This window comes from Aplysia californica, unplaced genomic scaffold (assembly GCF_000002075.1).
Source record: "Aplysia californica isolate F4 #8 unplaced genomic scaffold, AplCal3.0 scaffold00299, whole genome shotgun sequence".
Classification (NCBI taxonomy): Eukaryota; Metazoa; Mollusca; class Gastropoda; order Aplysiida; family Aplysiidae; genus Aplysia; species Aplysia californica.
In genome coordinates, this window is record NW_004797569.1 from 332,105 (window position 1) to 347,732 (window position 15,628).

Sequence of the window (15,628 nt, forward strand, 5' to 3'; positions counted from 1 at the left end):
GGTGGAGGAGTTGGAGATACTTGTATTCTTTATCTTTACAGAAATTTGGTTTACGGTTCAAGAAAATAGAAAATCTGCTACTGTCTCTTCACTAAGTGAACTTTTTGAATAATTGTAAACATGATGTTGATTTTAAGTTTTAATGTTTTCAGGGTGAGGGGTTGGCGGGTGCTCTGATGTGGTTTGCTTCTTATTTCCTATGAAACATCTATCGTCTTTATCTCCCCTACTTCTTTTTTATGTTTGTTACTCTCTTGTAACACCTCTAATCTTCTGGCGCTCATATGGCCTTATGCTGTTGCGAGTGCCGTTAAACCTCTACTAAAAACTTTAAAAAAATTGTTTTCAGTGACATTTCTGTTCTTTTTGCCTTGCACAGTAAGGTATGATTTGTTTGTTCTGGATTTTCTCATTGTCACTCTCTCTGTGTCATCTCTCATGGAGCAGTTGAACTGTTATTTAACCCTATCTGTATGCCCTGGGGTCATTTTGTACCCCCGGGGTTGTATTCTTCACATTTTAGAATATTTCTAGTACGAAGATCTTTTTGAACAAAATTTTCAGTATTTCTCAAAAAATAATTTTGGCGGACTGCTATTCAAAACGTATGGATTGGATTGACGAGTTCGGAGTAAATTTCCTCTTTGGAAAGTGGTGGCCCAGAGTTCCCCATGTCGTATGGATATGATAGTAAAACACGACGTACAGATAGGGTTAAGAATTTTGGACAACAGTTTCGATAAAATGATCAGGTGTTTTGTTTGAAGAAATTCTCAAATCCCTTTGCTTTTACCTATTTATGATGTAATGCCAAGTAATTATTGTGCACTTGTTTTGTTACGGCTTTTCTCTTTTTGCAGAAGTCAAGTTGAAAGACTATGGGAGTGAGAGTATTGAGGTCACTGACAACGGAGCTGGTGTAGAGGAAGTCAACTTTGAAGGACTGAGTGAGTTGTTTGCCTTTAGGGACCGTTACATTTTCTCCAAAAGTAGAAGCTTTGTGTGGGTGGTTGGCGGGTGCTTGGGCGTGGTTTTCTCCTTCTTTCCTATCAAACACCTGTCGTCCATCTCTCCTTTTTTGTTTGTTTGTTGCCCTCTTGCAACACTTTTAATCTCCGACCTTTGTATGCCTTCATCGTGTTGCAAGTGTTGTAAAACTCTTTTCTAAAATGGAAACAAAAAGCAATGCCGTCCTGCCAGGGTCTCTCTGTTTGAAATGACCTGTGCTTCATCAACTAAGCGTTGAAATCCAACATAGTTGGAGTTCAACTCAGGTAAAGAAATGTCTGAAACAATGAGAAATCTTTTGAGTCATTTTGAATAATTTACTCTTTTTTTTTGGAGTAATTCCCTTCATACTGCTTTTCTTCCTTGTGTCAGCAGGCTTCTCCATTAGCTCAGATAGTATCAAGCTTTCTTCCTTGTGTCAGCAGGCTTCTCCATTAGCTCTCTTCCTTGTGTCAGCAGGCTTCTCCATTACCTCTCTTCCTTGTGTCAGCAGGCTTCTCCATTAGCTCTCTTCCTTGTGTCAGCAGGCTTCTCCATTAGCTCTCTTCCTTGTGTCAGCAGGCTTCTCCATTACCTCTCTTCCTTGTGTCAGCAGGCTTCTCCATTAGCTCAGATAGTATCAAGCTTTCTTCCTTGTGTCAGCAGGCTTCTCCATTAGCTCTCTTCCTTGTGTCAGCAGGCTTCTCCATTAGCTCAGTTAGTATCTGAAAGCTTTCTTCCTTGTGTCAGCAGGCTTCTCCATTAGCTCAGTTAGTATCTGAAAGCTTTCTTCCTTGTGTCAGCAGGCTTCTCCATTAGCTCAGTTAGTATCTGAAAGCTTTCTTCCTTGTGTCAGCAGGCTTCTCCATTAGCTCAGTTAGTATCTGAAAGCTTTCTTCCTTGTGTCAGCAGGCTTCTCCATTAGCTCAGTTAGTATCTGAAAGCTTTCTTACTTGTGTCAGCAGGCTTCTCCATTAGCTCAGATAGTATCAAGCTATACTATGGAGCCGATGGCCCTGGTTCAAATCCTGGACTGGGCGTTCTTGAACACAGCTCATTTTGTGGGGTTTCAAGGCTCTCAACCCATTTGGTTCAGTCTTATCGTAGATGGACATTCAATTCAGAGTCCCGCCTCTTAAATAATCTAATACTAGTGTTGATAGAGGAGTTAAGCCCTTACCTTTGCTCAGCAGTCTTTATTGGTAACTTTGCTCCCTTCCGTGGTTTGTCAGCCTTTGACCCCCTCCTCCCCAAATTGTTTAGATATTCTGCCCACTCATCGAAACAATTTGGGTCTTTCTTCTTCTTCACGTTCATCTGTAAATTGACATCCCAGTCTCTAGTGCGAAGGCTGTAGTTCATGGCAGGCCCTCCAGACTCCACTAGAGTTTGTGGTCTTCCTGTCTAGGGTTGGGCCAATATTTCCTTCGAAGTGCCTCGAGCATGGGGCAGGCCTGTAGTAGATGGTTTGTTTGGATCATTTAGGAGGCAGAGGGGCCGACCCGCAAACCTGAGACCTGGGCTGAGTGGACTCTGAATTCCAGCATAAGAATGGAGACATTTCGCTACCTAAGAATTACAAAGTTCTATCTCTGACGTTTAGGTCGTTTTGAGTTACTAAGACCATGAGGTCAGAAGCCAAATGTTCTGTCTTCTCTATCAAAATCGTAAGATTATGGGGAGTCGTTATCTAGATATTCGAAGAACTGCATTCAATAAAGCTTGACATGAAGTGATACTCAAAATTTTCTACCTCAAATTGCTCAAAACTCGGTACTGAGCGGATAGAACTGTGTAATTCTAAGGTAGCGACTCGCTAAAGTAAACCTCCCTAGGAGCTCTGCACACTCGTCTAGTGTGTGCAAGGAAAGGAGGCTGTCCAGTACACACCCACCCACCAGTATTTGGTTTACCATTGTTTTCTTCACATGTAGTGTCCTTTTTCTGTACAACTTTAAACTTTACCTCAAACAATAAGTTTATATTTTTTATCTGCTGAAGCCGGTCTTGTAATTGATGTTTAGTTTCACTGTGTTGATTTTTAAAAAAAAATTAATATTTTCATTTGTTCATTCCAGCCAAACATGAAAAGCAGGAATTCGAGAATATTGGATTCTCATGTTGGAAGTTACACTGTATACACATATGTGTCGTGATGTGGAATCAGGCGCTCATCAATTTTTTTGGCATTTGAAGTTATTGGTAACATCTTAAAGCTTGTTCATTTGTCTTGCTTTCGATGAAAAAAAAATCCATTTATTTTGGATACAAGTTGAGATATTGGTTATTGAAGGTTATTAATTAATGCTTTTCAATAAAATCCATACAGAAATGTGTCCTTTTACGAGCATAGAAGGGGTTGAGCCATAAAACAAAAATTCGGTAAAAAATTCCCAAACCTGGCGGAAAACGCTGATTTTTAAAATTTCATTATTTTGACGAAGGCCTGATTTCACCACAATGCCCCACATATATAATGCACTGTTGTAGCATATCACCAGCAAGATTTCTTGATTGTCATTTTTAATTCAATTCCTGACAGTTTGCCATGTACATGGATGTACTGCGCTGGAAGGGAGGGAGGGGATGGTAATGTAGGGACTTACTTGCATGACACCTGTGCATATTATAGTAAAACACTAGCTTTTGGGGATTGCTTTGGGCTTGTGAGGGTATTTAAGGTGTGTGTGAGTACATATTGGATTGTCTGTACAAGTTCACGAGCCGATGCCTTGTTGCTGAGTCTTTACACTATGATAAGGAACTTACATTATATTTGGTCAGTGTGTACATTTTTTTCTAAAACTATGACAGGGCAGTTTGTACTTACCCGACTAGCTTAGTGCTCATCAGGGCCCTTTTCCTTCCTTCTCCTGTTACTATCAACTGCTTTTCTTAATCTTTTCAGCTCTAAAACACCATACTTCAAAGCTTCAAGACTTTGAGGATCTTATCAACGTCTCAACTTTTGGCTTCCGGGGAGAGGCGCTGAGTTCCCTTTGTGCGTTGAGGTTTGTAATGATTACAGTAATGCCAGACTTTTCTCTTAGAGCAGGACAAAAGGAAGCTTTAAGGCCACACACAAGTTTTTTTTATGGTGAGTGTATTACGACGCACGCAACTACCTAGGGTCATATGAGCGTGCGGGACACACCAAAGATTTTCAGTTGGTAGGAAATTTTGGATTTTGCCCAGGTGGCGACCGAAGCTTACTCTTATCGATTTTAGACCACCATGGGAATTTTAAGGTGCGCAACTTGCACACGGGACCTCTGAGGTTTTTCGCCTTTGTCCGAGAAGGCTACGTGTAGATCTTTCCTACCAGAAGATCAAGGATGTGGCTGAAAGACAGCAGTAAGAAGGAGCCAAGGAATAGCAGTAGAAAGTACGTGTAGATCTTTCCTACCAGAAGATCAAGGATGTGGCTGAAAGACAGCAGTAAGAAGGAGCCAAGGAGTAGCAGTAGAAAGGCTGCAGAAAGAGCCAGGAGCCCAGAGGAGGGGGCAAAGGAGATGAGGGTGTGGGGGCAGAAAGTGGAGACGAAAGCAGACAAATATGTAAAGAAGAAGAGGTGGTGGGACCCTAGAAAAAGATCAATATAAGTGAGTTCAACACAGATGGAGTCGACTGTACATGGTGAGCTCTGAATGTTCCATCCACTTACAGTGGATTCCAGGCCACGCTGGACTGGCTGGGAACGAGGAAGTTGACAGCATCGCCAAAGAAGCAACAGCGCTTACCCAGATTGACACGCCAATCGATTTCTCGACAGCTATAGCCGTCATTCACTGATCGACACGCGCAAAGTGGAAGAGAAAGGCGAAACCGAAACTGCCGTTTGCCCAGCCGCCGTTATACCAGCTTGAGGCCTCGCTCAGACGAGCAAGTGTTGAGTTCCTGTGTGCTGTCGGCATCGCTGACCGTTTATGAAGCAAAGGCACCAGAAGAAAGAGAGAGAGAGACTGTACATGGTGGGTAGGAAGCCGTTTTCCCCAAAAGGCAGGATGGAAGCCAACCTCCTAAATGATCTAGACTGTGTTGATGGGGGTGCATAAACACCTGTATATTTGAAAAGAAGTTTTTTTAGCGACATAAAGTGACTTTATGTTTTTGAGGCTGTGTAGGAAGAGCGGTTTGGGAGCCCAAACTCTTAGTGCATGGGTGGTTTGCGGGTGCTCCTGTGTGGTTTGTTCCTTCTTTCATATCAAACATCTAGATTATTATCCTTATATCCTGTGGCATCAACCTAGTAATGCAGTGGGTCCCCGGATACTCAAACATGCCTGGAAATGACAGAGCAGACACACTTGCCAAACGGGGATCTAGACAGGAACAACCCAACACTCCAACTTCATACAACACTGCAAAACAAATCATCAAAAGCAACAACAAACAAGAGTGGATGAACAGATGGGCCCTGGGAAAGGCAGGCAGAGCAGTTTTCAAACATATGACCACAACAAAAAGGAATGACAATATCAACCGCCTTCAGAGAAAGAAACAGACCACGATCTTTCGCCTACGAACAGAACATATACAGCTTAACTCCCACCTAAACAGAATAAACCCAAAACTTCCCCCAATGTGTCCCTTGTGTGACTATGCACATGAGACTGTGGAGCATCACCTGTTCCACTGCACAGCCCTAAATGACATCAGAGCTACCCTTCTCCCTCCGAGACGTAACATTGACAACACACTCTATGGAACATTACAGCAACTGCAGCAAACCTGCACTTATCACTACATGGCATTGGACAGAAGGGCGAGAGCCCAGCTGTTGCTGGATCGATAACAACAACATAACAACATATCCTTATATCTCTCCTCCTTTTCTGTGTTTGTTACTCTCTTGTACCACCACTAATCTTCTGCACTTGTGTATGTTGTTGTTGTTGTTAGCGATCCAGTAGCATCTGAGCATTAACTCTTCTGCATGATGCCATTTGGTAATAGTTGCATGTTTGTTCTAATTGTTGTCTTGAGGAGTAGAGGCAATTAGATGTGTGGGGTAGCTTGGGAAGAAAACATCCCCTTAAATCAGTTAGTTTTCTACAGAAGAACAGATGATGTTCCACTGTCTCTGAGGGGTAGTCACATAGTGGGCAGGCAGCAGACTGCTTTACTCCAATTCGGTTGAGATGTTGGTTGAGGGGTACATGTTGTGTTCTAAGTTGGAAGATTATGGATTGATCTCCCCTCCTCAACTCATTGATTGGATCTTTGACCAGTGGTTTATTCATGTGGCCATACATCCTCCTTCCTGTCATACCTGTGGCTCAATCATTCATCCACTCTTCCTTGAGGTTGCACTAGTGTATCACCTATTTCTGTTGCAAGTTCTGTAAAACACTAAAACAAAACAAAGCTCACAGTGTTTGGCAGTGTGGATGAGATATCTAAATTAGAAAGTGGTCTCTGGGGTGTGTTCTTAATCCAAGAGTGTTCACCCTTGCCCGTAACAAAGATGGGAGCACCCTGGAGGAGCTATCGCAGTGTGGCCTTGTCAATGACGCAGAGGAGCCAGTCCTTCTCACGAAATGTTAGATGTATCGATACCAGCATTTGCTACTAGCCAGCACACTGCGGGTCTCACAGACTTCAAAAGTGCGTTATTTTAAAAAAAATTATTTTTTTTTAGACTACAAGGTTCGGTGAAGGCCAGGTCTGGCATTGGGGTAAGGGTCTCGGTTTTATCAGAATCTTTTTTATATCATCAATTTTTGCAGTATCTATTTTTGTTGGCTCTGCCTTGGTAGTCAAAGATGAAAAAACTAAGATCGAAGCGTTAGTTTCTCTGCAGTCTAGCCCAAGAAAGGATATTTCTGTGGCCAGCAATGACGTTTGTGTGCTTGAATTGTTTGGCATGGGCAACCTAGTGGTTAGGGCTAGGCTCTCGCAACTGTAAGGTCGTGGGTTCAAATTCCATCAGGGGCCTGACAGTGTGTCCTTGGATAAGGCATTTTACTTGAATTTTCCTCACTTTGTCCAGGTGGGAATGGGGATCCAACTTTAGACAGCCAAAGATTTTGTCAGTTTGTTAGTGTTTGAGTGCTTAATGAGCTGCGTGCATTGTACGCTTCACAGGAAGCCGAGAAAGTTTCTGAGTGTTTTAGGGTCTGCAGGGATAATAATGTAGATTTAAAGCGCACAGATCTTGCTGTGGAACTGAGATATGCACTATACAAATGCTATTTTTGAAAAATTATTATTTTTATTTTTATTATCATTACTATTATTATAATTGTTATTATTTTTATATTTATTATTATTATTCCACTGCCTTATATTTTGATACTTTGGACTATGTCCTGAATGTTCATTCATGCCCCAATAGTAAAGCAAACTCCTGGAAGGATTATTAAAAGTGGTCTCCTTTTTTTCTCCATTTTCCCATCCAGCAATATGGTTATCTCTACTCGCCACAAAGCTGCAGATATCGGAACACGGTTGGAGTTTGATCTCAATGGTCGAATTGTCTCCCAAAAGTCGACGCCTCGACAGGTATGATATTTTAACCCTTTTTACAAAGAAAATGCTTGCTGTTTGCTGTTATGTATTACAGTTAAATAGCAGATAGCCGTATGAATATATCTGTTCCAAACTTTTCGATTGTTGTTCTTTGGAAAACCTGAACAGACGGGTGACAGGGAAAGACCAGGTTAATATAGGCAATTTTTAAAGCATCTGAGCGGAGAAATGAAGTAAGAACCATGATCGCCTATGTCTGTTTCAGATCTGGCACTTTATGATGATGATTAAAGTAATACCAGCGATTGGATGGGTGGTTGCTGGTGTTTTCCCTCATCACTGGTCAGATCATGACTAGAACATGAAAACTTTCAGTTAATTTAAAGTAACTTTTGCATTTTTATCGCTGGTTGCTGGAATTTGACTCGAGGTAGACACGTTGGCCCTTGCTAAAAAATAGGGCAGTGCACTGTGGTAGCCTGAGATGGTGTTTACGGATAACATGGATAGGTCAAACTCAAAAGACTTGAAATCACGCATCTGTTGAACTGTGCCTGCGGTCCCGTTTGTTTTTTCCCTTCTTTATCCTTGTAAGATATCCCTCGGACTACCGAGGCCGGTCCCGAGAAATTTGAGTTATCCGTGTTATACTGTGTAATAATTTATTTTGTTTGATTGTATGCAATTGTTTATGCCTTTGCAAGACTAACTTTGAAAAGGTGCCTTATGTAAATTTCTGATTTGCTTTTATTGTTTGCTGCTTTTTTCAGATAGGCACCTCAGTTGTCGTGCAGAATATTTTTCACACTTTGCCAGTGCGTCATAAAGAGTTCACTCGCAACCTGAAGAAGGAATTTGCCCGTTTGGTTCAGGTTTTGAACGCATACTGTATTGTTAATACAGGTGTACGCATTACATGCTCAAATCAAACCACAAAGGGGTGAGTAGTATACGGTACAAGTACAATGGAGTCCACTTAGACCGAGCAGGGGTAATATGAAAACAGCTGTAAACTGAAAGAGAAGAAAATCCTCGCGTTTATTCTTCTATTTAGCCCTAAATGACATCAGAGCTACCCTTCTCCCTCCGAGACCTAACATTGACAACACTCTCTATAGAACATTACAGCAACTGCAGCAAACCTGCACTTATCACTACATGGCATTGGACAGAAGGGCGAGAGCCCAGATGTTGCCGGATCGATAGCAACAACAACTTTCTTCTATTTGAGCAAACCCTCTAAACTGAAAACCTGACTAAACTGGAATATCCGGCAGTCTCGCAGGTGTTGGTGTAAGCGGCTTTCACTGTATTTGTTTTCGTTAGCTGTGGGATTTGTTGTGAATAAAGATGAGCTGCTGTGGTTGGTTGGCGGGTGCTCTGGTGTGGTCTGCTCCTTCTCTCCTGTCAAACATCTATCTTCCTTAAAAATCTCCCTTTTTTCGTGTGTTTGTTACTCCCTTGTAACACTTCTTTCTAATCTTCAACCCTTATATGACCAATCTGTGTTGCAAGTGTGGTAAAACACTCACCATGCAAAGGTGAGCTATGAGGCTGTTTTGTGAACTTGGTGACCAGAGGCCCAGCTCCAGCATCCTTCCTTCTTGTCAAAAAGAAAAAACTGAGCATAACAAATCGTGGGTCAAGGGGAAAACTATTCTAAGTGACATGTCGGCTGAAATGGAGATTTTTCAATGGCCTCAATTTCCACCAAGGAACGCAACTTGTGCTAAAACATCAGAGCCGTAGCTTTTCACCATTTTGAGGAAAAGTATTATATGTGGCAGTTAAAGTACTTTCCCGCTTCAAAAATTGCTACCGGTGGTAGAAAATGAAGAAAACTATTGAAAGTGCCCAAGTTAGAATGCTTTTCTCAAATGGCTCTGTCAAAAACAAAGAAAACTATTCTATGTACCACTGTAGAATAGTTTTCCCCACACTTTTGTTCAGATGAAAGTATTCAAAGTGACACTGTTGGATTTAACAAGAATGGAAGATATTCAAATTGATTAGAAAATGATTTATATAATGAGCCCGTGTTTGTTTTTTCTACACTTCATATGAGTTTCGGATCCAAGAATTGCGTTCTGTTGAAACGAGAGAACGTTTTTTTCCTTCTCCCGTAAAATTTGCAAAATGTCACGTTGAATAGTTTTCCTCTAGACCCACGAAATAATGTGACTTGTTGGCTACTCAGCCCGTGAGACAGTAACTTTTCAACCAGCGAGCAGGCTGCAGACCACCACTATGTTAGGCATCCTTCTTGCTGCTAGGTCACTGTGAGGAAAATAATCTGGTAGGGAAAGAGTAAAAATCTTTGTTGTACTTGTGGGTACCCTGTGCTTTGCAAGTCTTGTTTATGAGAGTGAGCTTCATCTTTTGGTGTCCTTACATATTTACGTGGGTGGTTGGGGGGTGCTCTGGTGTGGTTTGCTGCTGCTGCTGCTTCTTCTTTCCTATCAAACATCTATCGTCCTTATCTCCCCTTCTTCTTTTTATGTTTGTTACTCTCTTGTAACGCCTCTAATATTCGGCACTTATATGACCTTATTGTGTTGCAAGTGCCGTAAAACACTTACTAAAACTAAAAATCTTTTGGTGTCCTTACATGTTTGCTTCCAGGAGTCGGTCCACTATTGTGTCTACAAACGGCAACTCCTCGATGAAGGATAACATCGCCAACGTATTTGGACCAAAGCAGGTTTGAACATAATATGTGTGGCATCGTGGTGAAATCAGGCACCCATCAAAATAATGAAATCAAAAGTATCAGCTTTTTTCCTCCAGTTTGACCTTTTTTGTGTGTAATTTTTGTTTTTGGCTCAACACTTTTTATGTCCATTTAAAAACATATTTCTGTGTGGATATTTACTGAAAAACATTGATTAGAGGCACAGCAAATGTAAATTTTCAGTTTCCAAGAATTTTGAAGCTTTGGAAAGCACCAAACTTTGGTTCCCATTTCCTCGCTAATTTTTCCCTTTGAAACCAGGCACTCCTGACCTCCTTCCATTGCAGATATCTCGACTTCTTTTCAATATAGGCGTGTATTTTTGTCATCAAAAGATGATCAAATGAACAAGCTTTAAGATGATACCAATAACTCCAGATGCACCAAAATTGACAAGCGCCTGATTCTACCGCGTCGTGACACATATGTTATTCTCTATACTTTGTAATGAGCAGAGTAGGGGCACCGCCAGCCTCTATTGTGTAGTGTTTAGGTTCTTTGCTTTTGCACGCAGCAGGCATGAGTTGGATTGTCAAGAAGGGTGAAATTTTATTGAGTATCTCAGTATTTTTTTGCTGGGGTGTTGTATCTGTCTCAAGCTGGGTTGGCACTGATAGGCAGGTTTGGAAGCCTGCCTCCTAAATGATCTAAATTGTGAAGATAGGGGCATAAAACACCTCCATCTAATCATGAGTAAATGTGCTAGTGCTGCCAAGAGGAAACCCTCTTTACTTGTCAGACCACGGTTATATTTATAACTTGTTAGGATTGGCTACCAGGAACTATGGTGTAGCGGTTACGCTGTTGCAGGGGCTACCAGTAACTATGGTGTAACGGTTAGGTTCGCTTATCAAATTTCCCTGAGTCAACAAGGCAGGTAAGCTTCTAAACCTTGAGACTGAAAGCAAGGTTGGTAACTGGTTGTGGCCAGTTAAAGGTTCATGGGTTCAAAATTGCACCAACTTTGCAAGATAAAACCCTTAAGGTAGAACTGTGCATGGGAAATCCCCACTGAGAAGCTCTTTTGTACAGAGATTTTTATAGATGGGATTGCTTTTGGCAGGTGCTGGTACTGTAGTTTATTGTATAAACGGCAGGTACTGTAGTTTATTGTATAACGGCAGGTGCAGGTACTGTAGTTTATTGTATAACGACAGGTGCTGTAGTTTATTGTATAACGGCAGGTGCAGGTACTGTAGTTTATTGTATAACGACAGGTGCAGGTACTGTAGTTTATTGTATAACGACAGGTACTGTAGTTTATTGTATAACGGCAGGTGCAGGTACTGTAGTTTATTGTATAACGGCAGGTACTGTAGTTTATTGTATAACGGCAGGTACTGTAGTTTATTGTATAACTGCAGGTACTGTAGTTTATTGTATAACGAAGTTGACACCGTTGCCCTGTTTCAGGCTTGAATCTGAATGTAAACTTTGAGTAGTTCTAAACGAAGCCAGTCATGCTGGTGGGGCAAATGAAAAGTGCAGCAGCTTCTCCTTTACTTTTCAGTGCTTTTCTTGCTCTCCACAGCTTAACAGTTTATTGGAGTTCTCCCAGGTTGAACCAGACGAGTCTACCTGTTCTGACTTCGGCCTAAAAGTTCAACAATTGTCTTCGGCAAACTTCAGGTTGTTATGATGTGGTTGTCGTATTGAAATACTGTAGACTCGTAGCAGGACTGCCCGGCGTTACGAATTTGGCTGAATCGTTACGATATTTATTCAATTGTATGAAAATACGATCGTATTACCCCTGATTTCAATTTTTTTAAAAATTTTCGGCTACCCGAGCTGACTGTTAACTTTCACAGTTTTTAAGGGGAGAACACCTACCAGACCTGGATTGTCTAACTTTATCATCCTCTTTGCATTTTAGTCGCTCGGTACCACTGTGCCCTTTCAAAAACATTTAACTTCAGAAATGCCAAAGCCAGAACTAAAGCATACATTAGGTTGACAAGGTGTTAGAAAATTCCTCTCCTTTTGTGTTGTGGGTAACAGCCAAGGCCAATGGAGATAATATTTTTAAAAAGGGTCATTGTTTGAAACTTGATACGATTGACTTTGGTGGCTGTGTAGCATGTATGATATGATGCACTATCAGGGTCAAAGGCTTGTGACTTGTGTGACATATTCTGTACTTCCAAAAGTTCCTTTGGTTAATGCAAGGAGTGACCCCTCCTCCTCCTCCTCCCAGTGCCTTCCCTTTTTTTTTCTTAACTCAACAATGACGAGTCTGCCAAGACCTCTTTTTTCAACATGCCTTTGTGTACGTTACATTTGTACTTGTTTGACTACAACCCCTGTCCTTGACACCCCTGGCAAGAAGTCTGTCCATGGCCATATTACCAATTTCTATGCCAGGCTATGTGTCAAAATGTGAGTCTTCTCTGCGTCATTTTCTGATGTCTCCAGACTGGACCGCTGTGTTTCAAAACGTCTTTTTCTGTCGTTCCTAGGTTTGAATATGTGTCAAAATGTCTTTTTCTGTTGTCCCCAGGTTTGGATATGTGTCAAAATGTCTTTTTCTTTTGTCCCTAGGTTTGAATATGTGTCAAAATGTCTTTTTCTGTTCTGTCTACTTCGTTACAAAGTCTTTTACTGTTCTATCTACCTTGTATCAAAATGCTTTAGTCTTTTAACCGCAAGTCAACATTTTCTTTTTTTCTGTTCTATATATTTTGTGTCAAAATGTCTTTTTCTGTTGTTCTAGACTAGAAGGCTTTGTGTCAAAATGTCTTTTTCTGTGGTCTCTACCGTATGTCAAAATGTCTTTTTCTGTTGTTCTAGACTAGAAGGCTTTGTGTCAAAATGTGAACATGGACAGGGCAGGAGCACCTCTGACCGACAGTTCATCTTTATCAACAAGAGGCCATGTGACGCTGTCAAGGTAATGGAATTTGCTCCTTCTTTTACTGCTTTTGTATGTTCGTCACTCTCTTGTGAACTGCTATTTCCGGGGTGATTGATAGTTGAAGCAGACTTTGTGCTGTTGAGGCTAGAGAGGTGAGCAGAGTAAGCCTGATTCCCCGTTTGGACTTCTCTGTTGACATCCACTTCTTGGCGCTCGTATAACCTTTTGCAATTGCAAGTGCTGTAAAACCTTACTACAACAAATATTCTTTGGGTGGGTGGTTGGTGGGTGCTCTGGTGTGGTTTGCTTCTTCTTTCCCATCAAACATCTGTCGTCTTTATCTTTCCTCCTTCTTTTTTGTGTGTTACTCTCTTGTAACAGATCTATTCTTCGGCACTTATATGACCTTATTGTGTTGCAAGTGCCGTAAAACTCTTACAAAAACTATAAATAAAATATTCTGTGGTGTGATTAAAGTGTGTTGCAGTTAAGCTCAGGATGCTTAGGTGCTGGGGGTCCTGTAAGTTGATGTGCTTGGTCTCAAAGGTTGTCATCTCTACAAACAAAGAGAATAGAAACAGGATGCGTTGAACTTTTTCCTAGTGTAAATGACGTATTCAATATTCAATAGTGACCGAGTGAGTAGTGAGTGCAGACTCAAAAATAATGTTAAGTAAGTGTCGGCGATGTGTGGTTTAGATGGGTGGTCACTGGGTTGTGTCCTTGAGCAAGGCCTGATAACTCTAGCTAAAAAATGTCAGGGCACAACCCAGTGGTGACTAGCAATGGCACGGTTGTAAAAATTATTCTGCCTTGGTGTAATATTGTATATCTGGTATTCTTTGTATGTATATTTGTGTTTAATTATGTATACTGGGATTCCACTTTTCCGCTTTTTTCCAGTGTTTCCAGTATTTTGATCTTGATCCGCTTTTCCGCTATTGAGATCAAGATAGAATCTATAGTTCGAGAAAAAACAAACAAACAACAAAAAAAAACCCACACACACACCACAACATGCGCCAAATGTTCAAATAAAGGAAAAACGAAGACTCTCTATGTACACCCATTGCTTATTTTTGTTTGTCATTTCTCTCTATGTACGCCCTTTGGGTTTCAAATTGATATTCATATGTTAACGAGACGGTGGCGCGTGGATTTTCAGCTATTTAAAAAAAAGTTGAGTGGCATCCCTATGTATAGTATGTTTGCCATTAGCGCTACAAAGACACCCTGAACATTTCTCTGAAGGACTTCAACAAAAATGCTTTGACATAGGAGAGCCTAACCTGATAGGCCCAGCTGGAGAGCAGCTGTCACAGTGAACAGCAAATCATATGATGCTTCACAAATAAGAAATGCTGAAACAAAGCGAGACGCTGCGCGCATCCACAAGTGGAAGTGGAGCTTTTAAATGTTCAAAATGTGGCAAACTTTTCTCTGCCAGAATTGGTCTCATTGGCCACAGCAGAAGCCACGAGTCATCTTAACCTTCAGTTCTTGTAACTCTACTATTTCGCCGGAAAAATAATCTCTTCTGTAGATGTATTGGTCATTTGTCAGACATTAATGGACTAGATATGATTATTTTTGCTATTGTAATCATTTCCCCACACAGATCAATAAAATGTAATTGTTTATTTATTTTCATTTATTCTTGTCAAAGGGAAAGGACAGTCTTGAGACTTACTTGTCTCCTGTTGAGTCTTGACTGTTTCAATTCTTTTAATGAAATACTTACTGGTAGAATAACCAGACTTTTTGTGTGACATTTCAGATTGTAAAACTGGTGAATGAGGTCTACCATATGTACAATCGACATCAGAATCCATTCATTTCTCTCAACATTTCTATGAGTAAAGGTGAGTTTTCTTGAGTTCTTCAAAGAACTCTACAAAGAAATGAGTCACGACGTGGTGGAATCATGCGCTCATCAATTTTTGGGCATGTGGAGTTAATGGCATCATCTTAAAGCTTGTTCAGTAGTCTTGCATGCGATGACAAATAACTCATCCATCTTGAAAAGAAGTCGAGATATTTCCGATTGAAGAAGGTGGGGGTCACCTGGTTTCAGTGGTAAAATTGTCGAGAAAATGGCTGCCAAATTTTAGCAACTGCTACAGCTTGAGAGTCCTTGAGAAATGAAAAATGACATTTCCTGTGCCTTTAGTGAACGTTTTTCAGGGAAATCTGTACAGAAATGGGTTTTTTAAATAAACTTAAAAAGTGTTGAATCAAAAAACAAAAATAAAAATTGCCAACCCAGCAGAAAAATATTGTTTTCTTCTATTTCATTATTTTGACGAGCGCCTGATGTCACCACGATGCCTCACAAATGCTATTTTTTAATAAACCGATGTAGTTCATGTGACGTTTTTCTCACAACGTTGTAATTTTGGCGTTTTTCAGTGATCTCAGCTAGTCTAATTATTGATTTCTCTGTATCTCCTGCTTTGGACTTTTGTATTAAGTTAAGAAAAAGAAAGATACAGGTACCCCCCGGGGCAGTGCCGCTGATTGTAGTGTCTTTAGGCCATTCCCAAAGGGGGGACATATCTCGTTCAAGCATAGTAGAATTGTAAATG

The 15,628-nt window shown here is 40.9% G+C and overlaps 1 protein-coding gene across 1 annotated transcript in view; it reads left to right on the forward strand.

Moving 5' to 3' along the window:
* The window catches only part of LOC101850344 (mismatch repair endonuclease PMS2), a gene marked incomplete in the record, with an annotated part of 57,296 nt that overhangs the window by 4,887 nt on the left and 36,781 nt on the right, over positions 1-15,628 (forward strand). Inside the window, 8 exon segments of the mRNA XM_013084515.2 lie at positions 861-947; positions 3,896-3,998; positions 7,389-7,491; positions 8,229-8,398; positions 10,081-10,159; positions 11,721-11,818; positions 12,980-13,079; positions 14,821-14,905. Of these exon segments, the coding sequence (XP_012939969.1) occupies positions 861-947; positions 3,896-3,998; positions 7,389-7,491; positions 8,229-8,398; positions 10,081-10,159; positions 11,721-11,818; positions 12,980-13,079; positions 14,821-14,905 (825 nt within the window).